The following is a 15,664-nucleotide window of genomic DNA, read 5'->3' on the forward strand; positions in this document are numbered from 1 at the left end:
AAACATCCACAATGGGCAGGAAGAATGTTCCTTTTCCTCTGCATTAGAGAAACCTAGGCTATCTGTCTCCTTCTAGCCCTTTCTCTCCGCCTGCTCTCCGTGATAGGTGAGCGGTTTGGGTTCGGATGTGGCCAGAAATCTGATTCAGGTAGCATTCATAGGTAAATCTGATTTGCACCTTCCGAAACAAAATTGAAGTGAAACACAGCCATCGTTGGAAATTTCCACATCTCCGAATCTTGCAGTGCCCCTTTGCAGCCCAGAAACATAAACAAAATTGCACATCATTATGTGCAGAAAAATGCATGTTTTATTTATATATTGCATTTATATCCCACCTTTCCTTTAAGGAGCTCAAGGTGGGCTACGTCGCTTTCCTCCTGGGGGCTGGTCCCCAAGGTTACCCAGTGAGCTTCATGGCCGAGCGGGGATTTGAACCCAGCTCTCTATCCCAGCCCGGCATTCTAACTGTTATAAGAAAAACCTGCTCCTTTTCCCTTATGGGGTACCCAAGAGCCCGTATAGAGTTCTTAAGTAGGTTCCCTTTCAGTAGGAGAAAATAACAGAGGCCAGGCAGAGAATACTGAGAAGCAAGGCAGCTAGGAAGCCTGATCTTTATTAACTGTTGCAACAGGGTGCTCACATCCACACACAGGAGAGAGGAAAGAACCCCGAACAATGGTGCGCAAGCCCTCATATAGACTTTTGAAATTGCCCACCCTGTAGCCCAAGACCACTACCTAAATCATCATACATGCATCACAGAAGGAGGCTGTCTACAGCAGAAATCCTGCCTGCCAGGATACCTGATAATGGTCACTGATTGCTTTACCTGGGCAGCCTGGCCATTCTTTGGTGATGGCAAATACTTTAATTCCTGGATCCATGTCACAGGCTCACCCTATTCATACACAAAGATGCCCTAAAGACAGGTAAGCAAAAGACAATGGAGAGGCTTTCCCATTTCCTTCCTCACTGCAGAGAATATTTGAGGTCATTTATATACTTGGTTTATATGTATGTGTTTGCCTTGTAAATTTATGAACATATGATTCATATATATGAGACCTTAGAATTCCTATAACAGGCATCCCCAAACTTCGGCCCTCCAGATGTTTTGGACTACAATTCCCATCTTCCCCGACCACTGGTCCTGTTAGCTTGGGGTCATGGGAGTTGTAGGCCAAAACATCTGGAGGGCCGCAGTTTGGGGATGCCTGTCCTATAACAACCCCCCTCTCCCAAGTCTCTTATCCCAGCCCAGCATTCTAACCATTGCACCACACCAGCATACAAAAATGCATGATGTAAGCGGAAACTGCTTTTCAAAAATGGGTATATTGGGCAAAACTGCAGATAAAGATGGGTGCATTAGGAGAAGTCTTCCCTTAAAAGCTGCTGAATTGTCATGAGGATATTATTATTATTATTATTATTATTATTATTATTATTTGCAAAATTCCACTTAAGAGTGGAAAACAAAGAAATTGAGATTGACAGATTTACCCATCCCTAACCGTGCAAAGAATGAAGGAGCAACTTCAGCTGCCAGATTTTGGATGCCACTAAGCGTGAGACTAACAGATCCAACTTGTGGATGGAAATTCAGGGCACTGTCTATTGCCTTATTCAACTCTGCTGACCTGCCTCTCGATTTCACAGGCTTTTCAATGGACCGTACCCTAGGCTTTAATCCACCTCTGCTTTTAATTTTTAGTTTCAAGTTTGCTTCTCACATTAACTTTTTCTCCATTAAAAATGAGTCTTTTTTGTGCTTTGAGAAATAGACATCTTAGGAGTGTGTTCTCATGTTCACATTAAACTATGCTGCTAGGAGTAATATGTTTGCAGAGTTGCACTTTTCAGCAAACCGAGGGTGTGAAATGCAGGCGACAGAATCCTTGCCCAAGTTGTTAGACGGAAACGGCAGCTTTGTATCTATTCAGATCCAAAAAAAGGTCCATCTTTTTTAAAAAACGAAAATGCCCTAATTTCAGTTACCATTTCTAACAAGTAAGGTGGCTTCTTCCCGAGGTAGTTTGCTGTGAAGTTCGGGATCTATTTAGGAACATGAAAAGCTGCCTCATGCAGAATCGGACCCTTGTTCCACCAAGCACAGGAGTAGGGGAACATCTGTGGCCTTGCAGATGTGGCTGGACTCCAGCTCCCATCATCGCTGACCATTAGTCATGCTGTCTGGGGCTGATGGGAGTTGGAGTCCGCCAAGCCTTATGGGGAGCAGTTGACGGAGCTGGGTATGTTTAGCCTGGAAAAGAGGAGACTGAGAAGAGATAGGATAGCCACCTTCATATATTTGAAGGGCTGCCACATGGAAGAGGGAGCACGCTTCTTTTCTCCTGCTCTGGAGGAGAGGACTCGAACCCATGGCTTCAAGTTACAAGAAAATAGATTCCGACTACATACGGAAAAACTTTCGGACACTAAGAGCTGTTTGACAGTGGAACAGACTCCCTTGGGAGGTGATGGGCTCTCCTTCCTTGGAGGTTTTTAAGCAGAGTTTGGGTGGCCATCTGTCATGGATGCTTGAGCTGAGATTCCTGCATTGCAGGGGGTTAGGCTAGATCAGGCATCCCCAAACTGCGGCCCTCCAGATGTTTTTGGCCTACAACTCCCATGATTCCTAGCTAGCAGGACCAGTGGCCAGGGATGCTGGGAATTGTAGTCTCAAAACACCTGGAGGGCCAAGGTTGAGGAAACCTGGATTAGATGACCCTCGGGGTCCCATCCAACTCTACAATTCTGTACAATTCCAACATCTGGAGAGGTGCAGGCTCTGTGCTACTAATCTCTGCTCAGATCTGTCCACACATGACACTAAACCAGGGGTGTCAAACTCAAATTCATCGGGGGGCCGCATCAGCAGTTTGCTCACCCTCAAAGGGCCGGTTGTATCTGTAGGACTATGTGTCCACTCTTTATTATTATAAATTATTGTCACTGCATTCAATTATTACTGTTTTTTGTAATAATGTAAGTAATAACTAGCTCTGAAAGCAAAAACATAGTCAGAATAATGGCAAGTAGGTATTCAAATGTACAATTATTGTACAATTTATTGAAAAATGATTTTTGGTAACAGAGTAATTTTTTTTAAAAAACATACAAATATTGCCAAACACTGTTTATTACACATATGGCAAACACAAGGCATTAACTTTTTTTTAAACTTTTCTGACTAGATTTTACTCGCTTGCGGGGTTCTTCTCTCCTCTTTTATAATGGGCTAATTCTTGTTTTGTTTTTGGAACCGAGAGGAAATGCCTCTTAGACATTAGCTCCCTCCCTTCTTGGGTTAGAATGGAAAAGGTGGGGGAGGACTGCAGCTGACAAATATTATCCCTCCTTGCCATCGATCGTAGAGTGTATAGATGTGAGATCTTGAGGCCGGCTGCAAAGCGGCTGCTCCCCGTTGTCTCCTAGCTCTCTCGCTCTCCCCCTCAGAGGCTCCCGGCTTGTCCTCCTCCCCTCCCTCCCTCCCTCCCTCCCTCCTTCTCTCCCTCCCTCCCTCCTCTCTCTCCCTCCCTCCCTCCCGCCTTCTTTCCATCCATCCCCGCTTGTTCTCCTCCCCTTTCCCTCTCTTTAAAATTGATTTCAAGGCGCTGCCAGCCCGAGAGCAGCTGTTGAGCTCTCCAGAGGGAAAGTGAGCGCTCGCTTCCCTGTCAATAGCCTCCCCACTTCTCAAACAGAAAACAATCCTCCGTGAGCTGAAACTGCCAGACCAGCCATCCCTCTCTGGTGCCAGCAGAGATCTCTTTCCCCGTCCCCAGCTCCTCAAGCCCCTTCCTTTGCATCAGCCTGCAACTCCAGCCTTGCCGCCTAACCGGACTTCTCTCGAAAGCAGCGGAAGAAAGGCAGCGGGTGAATGAGCTGATGGTACCCAGCAGCCCAAGGGTTAATCTGCCCGGGTGGGCTCCGGCTGCTTCTGAGAGCCTCCCTCCCTCCCTCCCTGCGTCTCCAGCGGCCACTAACCTTGCTCAATGGCTCAGGAAACGACCCACTCTTGCCGCCGCCATTCATTTCAGGGGGCTTTGCAGGGCGAACTCCCATGGAAATGAATGGCACTTGCGCAGTAGGGTCGATCTCTCTCTCTGTTCAGCTGGGGGGGGGGCCAACAGGAACCCCCGGCACTCACGCGGCGGCGGTCTCAGTGGCTTAGGAGCCCTTTGGGCAGCGCGAACACGCTGGCTGCCCTCAGGAGCTCCGTGGCGCGCGCCGTGATGCCTCGCCGGAAGCCCAGCAAAGAGAAATTCTCCCGCTGCAGCTGGACTCCGCCCCCCTGAGCCCTATTGGCTGGCAGAGGGTATGATGCGGCGGCGGGGAGGGGCTGGTGCAGGGGGCCAACTACGCCCCCCTGCAGACGCGGGAGTCGGCCCCAGGCAGCACAGTGCGGCGGCGGCGGTGGCAGTGGCGCCAGCGGGCGGCGGGCGGGCTGCTCAGCGCCCCCTGCATTCTGGCGCTCTAGGCCACATGACGAGGTCTCGCGGGCCGCATGGCGAGGTCTCGCGGGCCGCATTTGGCCCGCGGGCCTTGGGTCTGACACCCGTGCACTAAACGATGGTTTGTTGAACAGACCATGAGTCAACCACAAGTTGCCCTGTAGACAATCAGAAAAACCGTAGCTTGTTTCAATCCGTTATTTCTGGCCGTTGTTTCTTTTGGCTTTTAATATTTATCTAATAACAAAACATTAAAACACAACAATCTATTAAACATTAAAAGCTTCCCTAAACAGGGCTGCCTATCTATTGCATTTCTAGTCCACCTTTCCTCTCCAAGGAGCTTGAGGTGGAGCACATGGCTCTCCCCCTCCTCATTTAATCCCCACAACAACCCTGTGAGGTAGGATGAGAGGCAGTGACCCAAGGTAAGCCAATGAGCTTCATGGCTGAGTGGGGATTTGAACTCTGATCTCCCAGGTCCTGGGTCAACACCCTAGCCAACTACATGATGTTATGATGTTACGATGTTAGCTGCTCTGAGACCGGCCTCAGCCAGGGAGGGCGGGATACAAATAAATAATAATAATAATAATAATAATAATTACTATTACTACTACTACACTACACTGGCTGTGCTTGCCTTGGGCTTACGTAACTGAAGGAGTGTCTTGCCAAACAAACCACAGGACCACCTTGGCGTCTCAAATTTCAACGGCGCCTTGTGCAACGCCAAAAATTGGCGCCCCTGCCTCTCCCATTTAATACCATCGTTGTGGCGCCCCTGAAGCTCTGCTCCTAGCGTGACGAAACCGAAGCAGACACACTCCCCCAAATCCGCTTCTGGGGAAGGAAGCATGCTAGGTTTGCACACAGCCGTAGGTCACACAAAGTTCACAAGCCAGCAGCAAACCATGGTTTGTTGTGTTTTGTAGGCAGTAAGAAAACCATAGTTAAACCTCTGGATAAGGCTCACCCATAACACTTCTTCTTCTTCTTTGGCGATACCTCATAACCGAGTAAGATTGTCTTCCATAAACACAGTTTTAACAATGAGTCCATAAGTGACTGTGGAGGCCAATTCTGGACCCACACGTCCTTCCACAGTGGGGACATCGGTTTCTGGGTGGGAGTTGATCACGGTGTGGATTTGCCAAGCGTGCCTTCCTCTTAGCATGTTTCTCCCTTGCGTCCTGAGTTTGAGTGTCTTCAAAACTCATGACACCTTTGGTAAAGGCTGTTCTCCAACTGGAACGCTTGCAGGCCAGTGTTTCCCAATTGTTGGTGTTTATACGACATTTTTTTTAGATTTCCCTAGAGACACTCTTTAAACCTCTTTTGTCAACCACCAACATTACACTTTCCATTTTTAAGTTCGGAATAGAGTTGTTGCTTTGGAAGACGATCATCAGGCATCCGCATAACATGACCAGTCCAACGAAGTTGATGTTGAAGAATCATCGCTTCAACATTGGGGATCTTTGCTTCTTCCAGTACACTGGCATTAGTTTGCCTGTCTTCCCAAGTGATGTGTAAAAAATTTTTTGAGACACCGTTGATGGAATATTTCAAGGAATTGGAGATGGTGTTTCTAAGTGGTCCATGTTTCACCATAGTAGTTTAATAAACCACGGCTTAGTGTTACGTGTGAATGGAGGATCAGGGGCCGTCCGAGGTGTCAGAAACAAGGCCTCTGAAACAAGGAGACCTAGCAGTAAGTGGGAACTCAGCTCTGCATCTGGTTAGACCAGTTCTCTTCCTCTTCTCCTGCCCTTCCTCTTCTCTTGACTGTTTCAGCTGCCCTTTAGATTTACTGGTTCCATAAAAAGACAAGCCTTTCCTGCATCTGTGCATGTCCTTGAGACGCCTCCGGCCTTCTGAGTCTCCTGCCCTTCCCTGAAGATTGCAGTTGCCAAGGGAGAAACGGTTAGGGTTGCCATATTTCAAAAAGTAGAAACCAGGACACCCCGAAAGTTTGGTGGGAAAATACCCACAATTTTTCGATTGACTTGCCCTAAGATCCAGGACAAAGCACCACCTTCCGGAAATTCCCCCTGGACTTCACTTCCTCCCTTGAAATCCCGGTAATGTCTAGGAAAATCCAGAGATATGGCAGCCATCGAAACTGTGCTGGTCTGGAGCTGAGCCTGGCAGCCTGTTTTCAACACTGGGGCTTTGCCTTGGAGTACTGAAGTTGTGAAGAAAAGTGACTGTGAGCATGCGCAAAGTGCCTTTCCCCTCACCCCTTCATAGTCTTATCCTGCTGCACAAATTTGTGTGATCCTCTTTTAAAGCTTCCTTCCTTCCTTCCTTCCTTCCTTCCCTTCCTTCCTTTCTTTCTTTCTTTCTTTCTTTCTTTCTTTCTTTCTTTCTTTCTTTCTTTCTTTCTTTCTTTCTTTCTTTCGTGTTGCATTTATATCCCACCTTTTCCTCCAAGGAGCTTGAGGTGGCCTGCATGTTTCTCCCCCTCCTCTGAGTGACTGGCTCAGGATCACACCCAGGGGGCTTCATGGCCGAGTGGGGATTCGAACCCTGGTCTCACATGTCTTAGTCTGACACTCTAACCCAGGGGTCAGCAAACTTTTCCAGCAGGGGGCCGGTCCACTGTCCCTCAGACCTTGTGGGGGGCCGGACTATATTTTTTAAAAAAATATATGAACGAATTCCTATGCCCCACAAATAACCCAGAGATGCATTTTAAATAAAAGGACACATTCTACTCATGTAAAAACATGCTGATTCCCGGGCCGTCTGCGGGCCAGATTTAGAAGGCGACTGGGCCGCATCCGGCCCCGGGCCTTAGTTTGAGGGACCCCTGCTCTAACCACTGCCTCCTGTGGCAGGGAGTTCCATAGATTAACCCTGTGCTTTATGGGATGCCCACAAGGTTGAGTGTTCTCAGAGAGGGAGAACACTTTTCTCTATCCACTTTCTCGATGCCTGTCTTCTAGGCGAGGGGGATTATCGGTTCTCACAAGCAGCAAAAGAGACGTTAACGCTTTTAACTGGTCTGGACTACATCAGGGAGGCAGGTGGGGTCTCTCTTTATTTTAATTTGCACAGAAGGGAATTCAGCTCATCCTTTGAGCCCATTTGCGCCTGGAAGTTGTCCAGTCCAGAAACAGCTTCCCCCTCCATCTCTGCTGTTTGGGAGAAGCAGGACTCGCTCCCACCCCTCCCCATCCCAGCATTGATTTATGGATAACACAAATTATATCCTGCCCTTTGAAATGATGTTTCTAGGGCGGCCTTGCAGCCAAACAAAAACAAAAGACGCAGAACAGGACAATGTCAAGGATAACGGATAAAACAGGACATGCAAGCAGCGTAGAAGCCACAGGCAGGCACCTCCCAAGCTGTGCAGGGCTTCTGACCATTTGGGAAGTCCCTGCCTCTCCTGGTTCCTGACTGCCAGGGGTCCTTTGCCAGCCTGGTGTCCTCTGGAAGTTTTGGACTACAACTCCCATCTGCCCCTGCCAACATGGTCTGGGCGTTTCAGACTATAGTAGATCCTTGAGTAACGTAACTTTCAGGTTGTGAACGCGGCAAACCCGGAAGTGTATTCTTCCGGGTTTCGCCTCGTGCGCATGTGCAGAAGCGCTCTGTGCGCCTCGCACATGCGCAGAAGTGCTCTATTGTGCCGCGCATGTGCGCAGAAGTGGCACCTCTGCTTACGGAATTTTTGGGGTGTGGACGGACCCCCGGAACAAATGTAATTCATATCCGGAGGGTCTACTGTACCTCGGTTCTCAAACGCCTTGGTTCTCAAACAACTTGGAACCCAAACACTGCAAACCCGGAAGTAAGTGTTCCGGTTTGCAAACTTTTTTCGGAAGACAAACGTGCTCCGTTTTGAGCGCCACACTTCCATTTTGAGTGTTACGCTGAGGTCTGCCTGTTTTTGCTATTTATTTTGCGTTTTTGTTTTTTCAGCTTTTTTTTTGTTTTGTTTTTGCGACCGTGTGGAACCCAGTTCAGCTACTGATGGATTGATTGTGTGACTGCAGTACAGGGGTGCCTCACAAGACGAATTTAATTTGTTCCACGAGTCAATTCGTTTTGCGAAAAATTCATCTTGCAAATCGCGGTTTCCCATAGGAATGCATTGAAATTTCTTTTTTTGCCCATAGGAATGCATTAAATAAATTTCAATGCATTCCTATGGGAAACCACGATTCGCAAGATGAATTTTTCGCAAAACGAATTCGTCTTGCGAGTCACCATCAGATCGCAAAACGCATTCGTCTTGCGAAAAATTCGTCTCGCAGGCATTCGTCTTGCGAGGTACCACTGTACATTGTTTATGGCTTTCATTTTATGGATCAATGGTCTCGTTAGGTAGTAAAATCCATTTTATTTCGCTGTTTTAGGGGTTCTTTTTAAACATCTGGAACGGATTAATCCATTTTGCATTACTTTCTATGGGAAAGCACACCTTGGTTTTGGAACGCTTTGGTTTTGGAACAGACTTCCGGAATGGATTAAGTTTGAGAACCAAGGTACCACTGTACAAAGCCCATCATCCGGACCCAGCACAGCCCTCTCTATATGCATCATCCACAAAACTGTCCTTTACTTACATAACATTCCGCTAGACTTTTTGGGACGGTATGACTCATGCTCTGCTTCCCCCCATTTCTTTATTTTCATTACTGTGATCATTCCCCGCTCTTCTGCTTCATATAGGCCAGATCTATCTTTCCCGGTAACAGAGACATTTCAAGACCCTGACTGTTCTGGCGTTCATTAAGATAAGCTTTGCTAAAAGTGCGTGGCTGAAACCTCAGACCTTAGAGCAGGTGCCCAGGGCGGAAGCTGCTGAATCAGGAGCACTGAGCTCACAACGCTTGGGGTGCTTAGCTTTCATGCGATCGGAGTGGGTGCAAAAAAACATCCCCCTCCCAAAACACTTTTCTCAGGTTTATTGCTTTCAGCTTGCAGATGATCTGTAAGAAAACTACTGTAGAAAGGGAACGTGAGGGGAGGGAAGAAATTTAGTGGAGTCACTAAAGTCCCCCAAAGCCCTGGAGGCGACAGGATAGACATTTATGAAATTCTGCATCCTTCCCTCATAAGGATGTCGCTCCTTTCCCTCCCTTGGCCATTTTGGTTGCCCTTTCCTGAATCTTTTCCAACTCCACAATATCCTTTTTGAGGCGAGGTGCCCAGAACCCTTCGGAACTTGAGGCCTCTGTACTTAAGACTCCGTCCCTTACACATCTCCCTGCATCCTAAGGTCTAGGAAGCCCCTTCTGTTTGGGGATGCCTCAACCTGAAGCTCAGAGGGTGGCAACAAGAGGGAACCCCTCTTTGGTGGTGGCCCCACATCTATGAAACCCTCTCCCAAGAGAAGCCCACCCGACACCCCCATTGCGGTTCTCCCCATCCTTTTAAGATCCGGTTCAAGTCCTCATGTTATCGGTGGCAGGCTTAATTTATATTTTATTGTGCTGGTTTTGCATTTGGGCTTCTATTCCGATTCCCGCTGATAGATAGATAGATAGATCGATAGATCCTTTATTGTCATTGCACATAGCACAACGAAATTATAATCTTATCTTGGCTCGATTGCAGTACGTATATAGCTTTAGGGTTGTTTTATTTTTTTGGACTTGGACAGCGGCTAGATAAGATTATTTTATGACGCTCCTTATCAGTGTAATAAATGAATGGATTGCACAAAAGAGAGAAGGGGCTTTGTTTTGTTTAAGCACCTGCCATTCAACTCTCTTGCCTCCTCCCCCCCCCCCGGTCAGTTTCTCCCTCAATATATGTTCAGGATACGTCACGGAGCGCAATCTAACCCTGAAAGGTTTTGGCAGGGAGCCAGTTCTGGGAAAAGCCGATAGCCTGGCTCATCTTGGCATCAAATGACACGTCTCACTTATGAGACTCTGCATGTTAGTTAATGTTTAAACAGCCACCCTGATCTGCTTCCAAACAACAGAGGCTGAGTTTTTCCAACTGACATGAAAAGTGGGTGCTGGTTGCATCCTCCTGTCATTATGGATATGTGGAAAGGCATGATTCACACAAACCACACAGGCTGTCGCTCCTTGGTGGCATGTGTTTAACAACAGACGAGGATGCAGCCTCGAAGACAATTCCCACGTGAAAAAGGGACCTTAGACATGTTCAGGGAATAGTCTCACTCTATTCTGTCTTGGTCAGATCCCCACCCTCCATCTTTCCCGTAGCACTATCTGAAGAAGTGTGCATGCACACGAAAGCTCATACCTATGACAAACTTTGTTGTTGTTTAGTCGTTTAGTGGTGTCCGACTCTTCGTGACCCCATGGACCATAGCACGCCAGGCACTCCTGTCTTCCACTGCCTCCCGCAGTTTGGTCAAACTCATGTTCGTAGCTTCGAGAACACTGTCCAACCATCTCGTCCTCTGTCGTCCCCTTCTCCTAGTGCCCTCCATCTTTCCCAACATCAGGGTCTTTTCCAAGGATTCTTCTCTTCTCATGAGGTGGCCAAAGTCTTGGAGCCTCAGCTTCAGGATCTGTCCTTCCAGGGAGCACTCAGGGCTGATTTCCTTCAGAACGGATGGGATTGAGGGCACTCTGGCCGGCTTCCGACAAAGTATTAAAATACAATAATTTGAGGGCATCCTCAGCAAGTTTGCAGACGACACCAAATTGGGAGGGGTGGCTAATACCCCAGAGGACAGGATCACACTTCAAAATGACCTTAACAGATTAGACAACTGGGCCAAAGCAAGAAATGTAAAGTACTACACTTGGGCAAAAAAATTGAAAGGCACAAATACAGGATGGGTGACACCTGGCTTGAGAGCAGTACATGTGAAAAGGACCTAGGAGTCTTGGTAGACCACAGACTTGACATGAGTCAGCAGTGTGATGCAGCAGCTAAAAAAGCCAATGCAATTCTGGGCTGCATCAATAGGAGTATAGCATCTAGATCTAGGGAAGTAATAGTACCACTGTATTCTGCTCTGGTTAGACCTCACCTGGAGTACTGTGTCCAGTTCTGGGCACCACAGTTCAAGAAGGATACTGACAAGCTGGAACGTGTCCAGAGGAGGGCAACCAAAATGGTCAAAGGCCTGGAAACAATGCCTTATGAGGAAAGGCTTGGGGAGCTGGGTATGTTTAGCCTGGAGAAGAGAAGGTTAAGGGGTGATATGATAGCCATGCTCAAAAATATAAAAGGGTGTCATATAGAAGAGGGTGAAAGGTTGTTTTCTGCTGCTCCAGAGAAGTGGACACGGAGCAATGGATTCAAACGACAAGAAAGAAGATTCCACCTAAACATTAGGAAGAACTTCCTGACAGTAAGAGCTGTTCGGCAGTGGAATTTGCTACCAAGGAGTGTGGTGGAGTCTCCTTCTTTGGAGGTCTTTAAGCAGAGGCTTGACAGCCATATGTCAAGAATGCTTTGATGGTGTTTCCTGCTTGGCAGGGGGTTGGACTGGATGGCCCTTGTGGTCTCTTCCAACTCTATGATTCTATGATCAAATATTAAAAGCTTCCCTAAACAGGGCTGCCTTCAGATGTCTTCTAAAAGTCATATGGGGGGGGGGAGAGATTGCTCTTGTGTTCGAATCCTGCTTGCGGGTTTCCCACAGGCATCTGGTTGGCCACTGTGAGAACAGGATGCTGGACTAGGTGGGCCATTGGCCTGATCCTGCAGCCAGGCTCCTCCTAGAGCTCTGGAAACATGGAGAGGATTGCAGGAAAGCGCCTGTCTGGTGTCGGTGGTGCAATTCTTCCGGGGTTGTTCGGAGCAGAGGCACAGAGGCTGCTGCCTTGCCAGTGAGTAGCAGACTCAGCCGAGGGCTGCCAGGCCTGAGGGCATCCTGTGCCACGTCGCCAGGTCTTATTTACAAGCAGCCCATCCTCAAGCTATATTTTCGCTGCCTTGCACACACGCCCTGCCTTTCTTCCCTCCCGGTGGTTCCCGGCGGCACTCTTCACAAGCGAAGCCCACAACTGTAATTAAATGAAACGGGTCATCATTTTGGATGTCGGGAACCTCTCCTGGCACATGCCTTGGTCTCTGGGGTGGACGATGTGGAAAGGAGCAGGGGCGTAGGAAGATAGGGGCGGTGGGGGCGGGCTGCCCCGAGTGGCACGGTCCCAGCGGCGCCATCACGGCTGCCCACACCACCCCCCAAACACGCACCCCGGCCCTGTGTGTGGCACGCCCCACCCCAAAACGCACGCGAGGTGGCGTCACGCTTGTGGGTGGCGTGACGCCCCTCGCTGGCTCGCCCCTCGCCTCCGTCCAGGGAGAACGCGCGTTGGCTGAGCAAGCCCCTGCAGCGCCTAGCTCCCTCGGACGATGCACGTTCTCCCTTCCTGCTGCCGCACGCTCTCCCTGGGTGGAGTTGAGGGGCAGGAGGTGAGGTGATGCTTGTGACGCCCCTTGCTGGCCTGCCCCTCGACTCCGTCAAGGGAGAGTGCGCATCAGTTGGACCTCGTTGTTCTCAGGCCCAGGGTTTGGAGATGCTCAGCAAAGCGCGGCTGCATGCAGAAGACCTCGAGTTCAACCCCCAGCGTCTCTAGGCAGGACCGGGAAAAGACTAATCTAAAATCCTGGCTGGTGTAGACAAAACCGGGCTCGAGAGGCTGGCGGTCTGGCTCGCTATACAGCAACTCCCTACTTTCCTGGTTGAACCTCCCCTTCATTCAGAACCATGAGGACTAGAATCTTAGCTCAGTGGTAGAGCTCTTGCCTGCATGCAGAAGGTCCCTGGTTCAATCCCCAGTGGCATTTCCTATTAGGGCAGGGAGGGAGACCTGCCTGAAACCCCGGAGAGGTGCTGCCGGCCTGTGTAGCCAAGGCTGGACTGAATAGATGGTCCCCTTCCATTTATGGAGATTCCTGCATTGCAGGGGGTTGGACTAGATGAGCCTCGGGGTTCCTTCCAACGCTACCATTTTATGATTCTGTGACCGGCAAGGAGCCCAGAATGGCGCTCCCTTTAGCCCCTCTTGCAGCCAAAGCCCAGGAAGATTCCTTTGGAATTGCACTCGGAGCTTTGTGCTGACTCTCAGTGGCTGGCTGGCATGCGGGAGGGAGAGCACAGGGCCAAGAACTTCGTATCAGCTGGTGGACATCTTCCAGCGGAAGAGGATAAAAGCGGGCTCAGCGCGAGGTGGATTCCAGAGGGCAAATCGCTTCGGGGGATTTTGCATTCCACAACTTCTCCGCTCTGGGCCTGGGGCTCACCGAAGAGCACTTGAAAATCATAGAATCGGAGAATTGGAGAATCGGAAAGGCAGGAAGATGCAGCTGTCCTTTGCAAGGAGAGAAGTTTCTCCGGAATCGGTAAGGATATGTGTCCTGTCTAGGTGTTTCCGTACCAATTTGGATGGCTTTAAAAGAGGATTAGACAAATTCATGGAGGAGGAGGAGGAGGAGGAGGAGGAGGAGGAGGAGGAGGAGGAGGAGGAGGAGGAGGAGGAGGAGAGGGTGATCCAAGGCCGCTACCCAGATAGCTGTTTTCTGTCTCCAAAGTCAGAGGCAGCAATATCCAGCCGTCCCATACGGGGATCGAACCTGCAACCTTGGCACAATCGGCACCATGCTCTAACCAATTATGAACGAGGGATGTCAGCCTTTCTTGGACCAGCTTTGGAAAAAGGGCTGTTGAATCCCCTCCTGGGATGCCAGAAGGAATAAGTATTAAAATAAGAAGAGGGTGGTTTTTTAAAAAAGTGGTATTAGTAGGAAACCATCATTTTTAATTCCCTGCCAAGAGGGCATGGAGCGGTTTGTGCAGATTCCAGCAGCTGTTGTGAAGCGAGACGCAATTACCTGTGCGGGAAACGGATCAAGGTGCCAACACTTTGTCTCTCTAAGAGCGTAAAAATAGCAGCCAAGTGTGGCACGACTGTGCGCTCGGTTTCTCTGACGGCTCTCTGGTGCTCCCAGGAACCTGTCACAGACTCTCTGTCTGCTGCTGAAAGCTGCTGCCCCCCCCCCCCCCGGCCATGTAACTTTGGAGTCAGAACTGCTCATCCAAGGATAGGCCTAAGAGCATCAGAAGAAGAGCCTGGCTCCTGGATCAGGCCCACGGGGGCTCATCTCTTCTAAACATTAGGAAGAACTTCCTGACAGTAAGAGCTGTTCGGCAGTGGAATTTGCTGCCAAGGAGTGTGGTGGAGTCTCCTTCTTTGGAGGTCTTTAAGCAGAGGCTTGACGGCCATATGTAAAGAATGCTTTGATGGTATTTCCTGCTTGGCAGGGGGTTGGACTGGATGGCCCTTGTGGTCTCTTCCAACTCTATGATTCTATGATTCTATCTCGTCCTGGATCCTATTCCCACCGTGGCCAACTTGATGCCCCAGTGGGAAGCCTGCATGCGACATCTAACCACTAGTCGTCATGGTCCAGCTCGGCCTCTGCACTTGATGATAACCAGTTTCTGGGGACCACAGGAGAGGAGAGATGCTTTTGCACTCGGCTTCAACTTCTGGGTTCTTGGCGCCTGTGAGAACAGGATGCCGAGCCAGATTCTTCTTTGGGTAGTCAGGTCACAGGGACGGCAAATGGACAGAGGAGCTTTCGGGACACTTGAACGGAAGTAGTTCTCCATGCAGCACCTCGTTAATCTGTGGAACTCCCTGCCACAGGAGGCAGTGAGGGCCCCTAACCTGGATGGCTTTGAAAGAGGATCAGGCAGATTCTCGGAGGAGAGAGCTGCCTGTGGCTGCCTGAACAGCTACTTTACTTTATCTGTCCTGGATGTGGAGAAGGCCTCCTTGCGCTCATGTCCACCACGAAGAGAGCAGGGCGCTGGACGAAGAGGGGCCTCCTTTGGCCTGATCCAGCAGGCTCTTCTTATGTTCTCATGACCTGAGTGCGACCGCACCGCTCTCCCTGCTTGAGATTCCCGTCAGTGTTGAATAGCCATCTTCAAATGCTGTATCTCAAGGGCTGATTTCTCCTGCTCTGGAGGGCAGGACCTGAATCAAAGACTGCTGCTGTTATGATTGCAGCGGCGTCAGCACGGAGATATCCTCTTACCCACTTTGGGATACTCCAGGCACTCGTTTCGATTTGAAAGCCACGTAATTGCCCTAAAGTGCACTTACTTGTTGGCGTTACGTCAGAGGCTAAAAACGGCTCTCTCTTCCTTGCACACCGCTGCCAGCAAAGTATTTCGGGAGACCTGCGGTCCAGCCTTGATGACATGGCTACCAGAGCTGCCATTTCTCCCTCTCTTTCTCCTG

At 49.4% G+C, this 15,664-nt stretch overlaps 1 protein-coding gene across 2 annotated transcripts in view; it reads left to right on the forward strand.

Annotated features, from left to right (window-relative positions):
• The window catches only part of STARD10 (StAR related lipid transfer domain containing 10), a 54,560-nt gene that overhangs the window by 7,766 nt on the left and 31,130 nt on the right, over positions 1-15,664 (forward strand). The window contains exon 1 of one of the 2 annotated variants that reach the window (XM_088668486.1): positions 12,536-13,757. The exons of the other annotated variant lie outside the window; for it this stretch is intronic. Within the exon in view, the coding sequence (XP_088524612.1) occupies positions 13,716-13,757 (42 nt within the window). The 5' untranslated portion in view covers positions 12,536-13,715. Of the gene's footprint in view, positions 1-12,535; positions 13,758-15,664 lie in introns of those variants that run through there. 2 annotated transcript variants of the gene reach the window in all.

This window comes from Zootoca vivipara, chromosome 4 (genome assembly GCF_965207765.1).
Source record: "Zootoca vivipara chromosome 4, rZooViv2.hap1.1, whole genome shotgun sequence".
NCBI lineage: Eukaryota > Metazoa > Chordata > Lepidosauria > Squamata > Lacertidae > Zootoca > Zootoca vivipara.